Source organism: Alligator sinensis, unplaced genomic scaffold, assembly GCF_000455745.1.
Source record: "Alligator sinensis unplaced genomic scaffold, ASM45574v1 scaffold1512_1, whole genome shotgun sequence".
Classification (NCBI taxonomy): Eukaryota; Metazoa; Chordata; order Crocodylia; family Alligatoridae; genus Alligator; species Alligator sinensis.
The window spans coordinates 22,651-29,559 of record NW_005843673.1 but is presented as its reverse complement, the minus strand read 5'-3'; the positions used below and the strand labels follow the sequence as shown (position 1 = coordinate 29,559).

General features: G+C 51.5%; 1 protein-coding gene across 2 annotated transcripts; it reads right to left on the bottom strand.

Annotated features, from left to right (window-relative positions):
• Nucleotides 1–43: 43 nt before the first annotated feature.
• LOC112548876 lies at nt 44–6,853 on the bottom strand. 2 transcript variants are annotated; one of them, XM_025195642.1, is made up of 3 exons: nt 4,649–6,853; nt 3,820–4,575; nt 44–1,325 (listed from the first exon to the last, which is right to left on the bottom strand). In XM_025195642.1, exon 1 carries the CDS (start codon nt 5,894–5,896, stop codon nt 4,799–4,801), a length of 1,098 nt encoding a protein of 365 aa, XP_025051427.1. In that variant the 5' UTR covers nt 5,897–6,853; the 3' UTR covers nt 44–1,325; nt 3,820–4,575; nt 4,649–4,798. The 2 variants fall into 2 exon arrangements, with proteins under 2 accessions (XP_025051427.1, XP_025051426.1); XM_025195641.1 differs by lacking the exon at nt 44–1,325 and having other exon boundaries at nt 2,795–4,575.
• Nucleotides 6,854–6,909: the final 56 nt, after the last annotated feature.

The following is a 6,909-nucleotide window of genomic DNA, read 5'->3' as shown; positions in this document are numbered from 1 at the left end:
ACGCTTATCGGTTGCAAAGCAAGATTGTTTACTTACACCGTCACGGTGGTGAATGACGGAGGTCAGAGATACTTAGTTAGTTACAGCTTAGAGTTCAGTAGGTCGGTCTGCAAAGTAGGTCGGTTTGCAAAAGTGGTCGGGCAGAATTGGTCGGGCCGGCAGTCGTCGATTACGTCTGAGGTAGGGTCGAAGACGGGGGGACGAACTGGCAACTGATCGGATCGCCAGTTTACTCTGACACGTATGTTCAGAGGTCTCCAAGGTGCGTACGGAGGTCTCCGACTACGCGGAAGTACAAGCGGGTTTTATTTGTATAATAGCCAATTGCTTTTTGCCACGTCATAAATTTAATTAGAATTGCCAATTACCTAGCGGTTTTTCGCTAGGGTGTTTTATGCAGGGCTACTCCCCTGTCACTCGGACCAATTATAATGATTTATGTAAAGCATAGAAAGCAAGATTTTCTGTTAGTGGCGCAGTTATAAATTTCTTTTTGGCATGCACAGCAAAGAAGGCTGTTACTATCATCTTGTTAACCCTTAGTTAACCTAGTGCAAAATAAAACTGCTTCGAATGGTACGTGTGATAATGCTTGTGACATGGGCACTACTTAATTGGGTTGTGACATGCCCCCTTGCCCATGGCACAGCAAGTCATTACATCATGTTTACGTATAGACCATTTTCGTTATCATTAGTAGTGTTTGGCAAGCGAGTGTATACAAAAGCAGAAAGCGTGGTTAACTTTGTTTGAGATACTGTAAAATCCAACAACTAAAACACACAAATACAGCAATCGGTAACAAAAGCGTAATGAGGGGTATTAGCAAGTTGAGGAGCCATGATGACGTGTCCCACCCAAACCAACGGAAAAGGTCAGAAAGCCAGCCTTGGCCTATACCCGAGAGGCGGTTGACATTTTCTGCAATTTTCTTCATTTTGTCGATCTGTAGAGATAAGGGAAGGGAAACATTGGGAATGGCAATACAACAATGGTCATGAGAAAGATTAAGGTATTGACAAAGTCCACCTTGTTGAAGAAGAATGGCATCTAATGCTAAGCGGTTTTGTAAAGTCATTTGGGAGGTAGCTTGTAGCTGGAGGTCAAGAAGTTGTATCGCTGTGCGGGTCGTCTTGGTGAGTTCTTCTACTTGTTCGATGAGTTGAACAAGGGCTAGGCGGACCTTGGTTCCCCCATATCCGGGAATGAGGGATTCCGCCCCCCATTTTAAGGTTTCCCATAAACGTTTGTGCCAGGGTAGTTGGCTCCAAGTGTCCTGGTGCTGGTAGGGTTCACGGGTAACTTGGTGACGGCGAATCGAAATACTGTAGGGTAAATGCATATGTCACGGCGGAGTCCCACAGGAGGGCCGTGATCTCCCTGAGGTCCCTCTCACCGTGTCAAGTCCGGCCCAAGGGCACCCTCTTATTCTCGCCCGCCACGTCTTTGATGTTCAGTAAGTTCGGGAGGCTGCCTTACACCTCCTTGGGCACGGCTAATCGGGACCTCCGTCCCCGTGGTCTCCGTGTTCTCCTGGACCCCCCTGGGGGTCTCCCTGTACGACGGGTGCTCCCTGGGCACCCTAGCCTTAGGGCCACGCGTGGCTCTTACCAACCCCTAATACCACGCCCCAAGCCTCGCAGATGTTCTGGACGTTGTCCTGTCGCCAATCAACTCGCCCGCTCCCTCAGGCCTACTCCGTACGCTCTATGGAAGCGCCCCCTCCCTGTCCCCACTCTGGGCTCTCTCTAGTATACTGCCCCTCTCTTGGGGCTCTCGAGGCCGACTTTAGGCCTTCTCTAAAGTGTCGTCCCTTTCCGAGACCCTTGTCCGCTCTGGGACTTATTACCAAGCCCTCCGATCTCTTAGGCCCACCGCACTGCTAACCTCCCTCCTCCGGGCGCACCGTGCTGCTATCCCCTTTTGCCGGGGACCACCGCCACACTTTGCCCTTCTCCTGGGCTCTGTACTGCTAACCCCTTTCATCGGGGTCCACTGCAGCACCCTGCCCCTGTCTGAGGTCTATTGCAGCACTAGCCTACTACCCGGGCTTGCTACGCCCATCCTGGGCTTCTCAATAGTCCCCCTTTTCTGGGACTTACTGTGCCCATGCTAGGGCTCCTCAACAATACTGCCCCCTCTCTGGGGCTTGCTACACCCACTCTTGGGCTCCTAATAATATGGCCCCCCTCTGGGGCTTGCTGCACCCCCCTTGGGCGCCAGGGTCCTCACGCTCCGCCGTGAGGCCCCTTTAAGGATACTGCGCCCTCACTAGCGCCAGGGTTCCCACGCCGCTGGGGTTCCCTCTGAGTATGCTGCGCCCCCTCTGGCGCTAGGGCCCCACACCCCTGTGGGTCCCTTGGGGTTCAGCCGCTCCTCTCTGAGCTTCACTGACCCCACAACTCTGCCCTGCAACTCTCAGGGCCTAGTGCGCCCTCACTGGCGCGGGGGGCCCACTTTACCGTGAGCCCCCTATGAGGCCTCCTCCAACCCCTACAGCCTCACCCAAACCACGGGTGTAATAAACAACCACAACCAAACACAAGCCTGTTGGCCACAACTTAACTCAACGTTGCCTGGCTAAACCATGGTGCTCAAACCTCTTCGAGCTGCCCTCCTTCACTCAGCTAGAGCAGTTCCTACAGTGCTCGCATCCTAGCTCTAGGAGCTCCTGCCTCTGTGGCTGCTGGCAGGGGACTGCCAGCAGCCTCAGCTCTGGGCTTTATAAGGGCCAGGCCCTGCCCCTTACAGCCAGCTAACCGCTGTCAGGTGTGGGTCATTCGCTGCCTCCAGTTGCCCTGGCAACCTGCAGCTGTGCTCGTTACGTCCTGCCAGGGCTCTCTCCCTGGCAGTTTCCACTCTCTAGGAGCAGGGCACCCCAGTGCTCTGCGACAGCGTATAAGGGGGGACACAACGCCACGTGGGTTAAAAAACACTGGACACTGGTAAGGGTGGCAGGCAAGGTGGTATACAGCTGGCCATCAGAGCAGGCCCAAAGCAATCCTAGTGGAGCAGGGGTAGACAACTGTGTGCAGTCGCCCAAAAAGAAATACGCCTGCCAAGCTCGTGAAGGTTTATCAGGGATGAGTTTTGCACCATGACAAGCCGAACTCATTAATGCTGCACGTAAAATAGGATAGAAAAAGGAATGCCATGTTAAGTTTTCGGACACGTTGACGGCCAAAGACGTATTCCAGGTGACTAAAGATGGGGGTCTGCGAAAAGGCGAAAGGGTAACTTGAGGGAAAGGGCCAGGTTTGGGCGGACAATCGTTTGAATAATTGGCGCAAGGTGCGGTACAAGGTGGGAGCTCAAGGTACCAAGGGGGAGTTAAGATTTGTGGGTTCCAGGTTAGGGAATTGTCAGGCCTGGACCAACTCATACCCCGAGGGTTTATGCCCCACAGGACTTGAGAACAAGAAATTGGGATGGTATCGCCTGTTACGGTACCGCTTGCCTGGTGATCGGTGGACGTGGATATACAATTACGTGCAGTCGTATTTAGGCGACCGAATGTAATACCCGACGGCCAAGTATAGGTCGTATTCCTGGAGACCCACTTTGATGAACCCCAATCATAGTGAACAGTGATGGACGGGGGATCATCTTTGGATCTATCCCGGAACCAGGCCAAAATGTCGAGTGGCTCAAGATAGGGGATTAGCACCGGATCAGAAACAGAAAGGGGGAGACGAAGACACGCGGTAAGGCTAGAGTGGTTAGTGGCGGTGCCGATGGTTTCAGCCCAAGCAGACAACATCAGTAGGATGGTATTGGTGGACAGCAGTGGACTGTCAGCGTCTGGTGGTGGGTTGACACCTTGCTCCTGTAGAGGGCTCGCTCGACACAGGAGGACCAGTAGGCACAAAAGGATCATGACGTCATCAAATGCTGGACGACTCGAAAGCTGGAGCTGAAAGAAAAAGAAAAGAAAAGACAAGACAGTAACTGATTTACAACCTAAGAGGTCATTGCATATGAGTTTGCGCGTCGAGACAACCAGTTGTGATGGGCGAGGAGCGTAGTTGGTCGGTTGTCATGGACGAAGGTAACGGTGTAGGTGTTTGGATACTGTTCTGGACGGACGACGGTTCCTTTGTGGATACGTGGATGTGGCTGACGTGGATGTGGAATGGTAATCCAGACTAATTCGTTGGGTGCAAATTTTGGGACCCGTGGTTTTGGGGCCCAGGAAGTGGATTCATCCCACAATGTCTTATCTGCATTCAGTGATATAAGGACATCGTTGTTCAATTTCGTCCAGTTTTTGAAGGTTCCACCGCCTTTCAAGCGTAATCGCTCTTTGTAGAGGCCAATGTGCCTTTCTACTACTCCATTGGATTGAGGATGGTACGGTAAGTGTAGATGCCAAGTGATGTTATGGAGGTGAGCGAATTTGTCGAGCGCTGAGGAATTAAACGGTGGACCTCCGTCTGATTGAATTGTGTTAGGGGTTTTCCAACTGGCAATTGCTGTAGTAAAAGCCGATATAATAGCTACGGCATTGCTTTTTCGCAGGGGGATAACTTGCCAGACCTTTCCGGGTGCAAACTGCTGTGCGTCTAGCGCTCCAGCCTGATGGTTCGTCTTATGACATTTTTCCTTGGCGCATGCTTCACAGGCTTGAGATACCCGTTCCCAGTCGGACCTTGTGCCATAGGGTGCGGGAGTCACTGTGGTGGATCGCCAACGTAGGTGACTAACCCTTGGGCCTGGGTGTCCCCAGTGTTCATGCAGCCACGTGAGGAATGGATCGAACTGCGTTTTGGGGTCGCCTGCCTTGGCAACTATGACAACATCACTCCGAAGAGGGTCTTCTAGAAGCTTGTCGATTGATTTCATGTACAGGATCAGTTTCAAGTTTATGCGACTTGGTGTGCTTTACAAGCGGTAGAACAATAAACTGGGATAACAGGTCCCAGATTCTTTCCCAGTCCTCTAGGTTTTCCACCGCAGTCACTGCGCCAGTAACAATTTTGTAGACATACTGGGAATCAATAGCTATGATGGGAGTCGGAAGCGTCCTGTCGTGATGTTGAAGACTGTGGCGGATGACAACTTCAAAACCCAAGAGTTCGTTTCTTTGGGCGGTGGCTCCTTCTGGAGCGCGGTATAATTCCACGTCATGGCACGGTTTGCAATAGAACCCATAGCCCCCTCCATGTCGAATAGTACCGTCGGAGGCCATCCAGGCCGGGGCTATGGTCCCATAGAGAGTGGGCGTTGAGTTATCTTTTGCGTCAGGACTGGGCGGCAAGTCTTCGCACTTCCAGCAACACCAACGATAGTGATAATGCAATACCATTTCGTTCCAAGTAGCCGGTTCCCCTTGGAACTGTGAATCGACCTTTGTGGCGTCCAGTAAAGGTAAGAGAGTAGCAGCAGGTGCTCGAAGCGTTCCATGCCCCTGGGATAGTAATGTGACGAGTCTTTCTGCCAACAGAAGTTTTCCAAAGGCTCCGTAGCGATGTTGTGCCGCCTGAAGAGCTTTGTGCGAGGCATACACCAGTTCGTTTTGGGGGTTATGGGCAGTGGCCCATACATGATTGGCAGTATACCCCAAAGTGATTACCAATGTCTCAGTGAGGTTAAGTGCCTGAAGTGGCATGTTTTTTACGGCGTGGAGAAGATTATGAAGATCCTTTCTGTCCTTGTCCGTCCAAGGTGTGGCTTTTCGTAACTTGTCGCGGGTCTGACGTTGGAGCCTCGCTAATATCGGAAGGTAATGCGGAGTGATGTAATGTTGATACCAATTAAGATGTCCCAAGAGTCGTTGAAATTGCTTCTTGTGCATTGGTAATGGCTCTTCGAGGGTACCGAGCTCCGGGGTTTCGTCGTGTGTGACACCGGATCTAGTTGCGCCGGTAAACCTGGTGCCTAAGAATGTAATATCCATTGTGGGTTGCAAGTTTGATTTTTTTCAAATTAACTGTCCAGCCCTTAGCATGGAGATGGTCGGTTAGACGGCGGGTGACCTCAGCAACATCTTGCTGATCACGACCCATAATGGCGAGGTCATCAACATAACTCCAAATTTTGAGTTTTATCTTCCGCTGGCAAAGGATGGGAGGCTCGAAAGTCTTTAAATGTGTCGTTCATTGCGCCTGTGGCCAAGGCAGGAGAGTTGTGATATCCCTGCAGGCATACTGTCCATCGGTACATCATACCCTCGACACAGATGTTTAGGATTCCGCTGTTGTCAATAATCGGGATGGAGAAAAACATGTCCTTGAGGTCAAGGGTTGTCCCGTACCACTTGCCCCCTTGAAACCTTGCCATCTCATATAGACACTGGGTTAGCGTAAAAGCATTGGGTTGCATAAGTGGGAGACACCGTTTATTAGCCTCACGGAAATCGACTACAAGTCGGACTTCGTTGGGTTTTCCGGGCTTCGCGATTCCCCACCCAGGCGATAGGTGGGTACTGGCCGCTACTGGTACTATACATCCCTGTTGTTCGAGCCTCTGTAAAAGGGCGACAAGGGCTTCCCGAAGATGTCGCTTGGTCGGGATTGATTTATAACGCCAGGTAGATGTGTCACGAAGCGTAGGTTGGTGTCGGTCGGGCTCAGCAATGAAAAATGGAAGAGCCTGAACTATTAAGCCTTTTAACTGCAGCGTCTTGATGCCTGGAACGCCCAAGATGTTCATGCCCCCTAGAACTGCTTCAAGGGGTTTGTCGCAATTGTGTATCCAAAATTTGACTCTTATAGCAGTTGCTACAGCGTTTAGCCCTTGTACCATGATGGTTTTCGAGGTCTTTCTATGAGGTGTCGCAGGTGTTATGACGTTGATTTGTGCTCCCATGTCGAGGAGAAAAGCAATTTTCCGTTGCGTCGAAGGATTGTCAGGGTGAACGATAACAAGGCTGGCATATGGGCGAGGGTCCAAAGGGTCAGGCTTTTCAGC

Bases quoted from the DNA above. Each gene is read 5' to 3' on its own strand.
- LOC112548876 (XM_025195642.1), bottom strand. From the start codon at position 5,896: ATGGATATTACATTCTTAGGCACCAGGTTTACCGGCGCAACTAGATCC.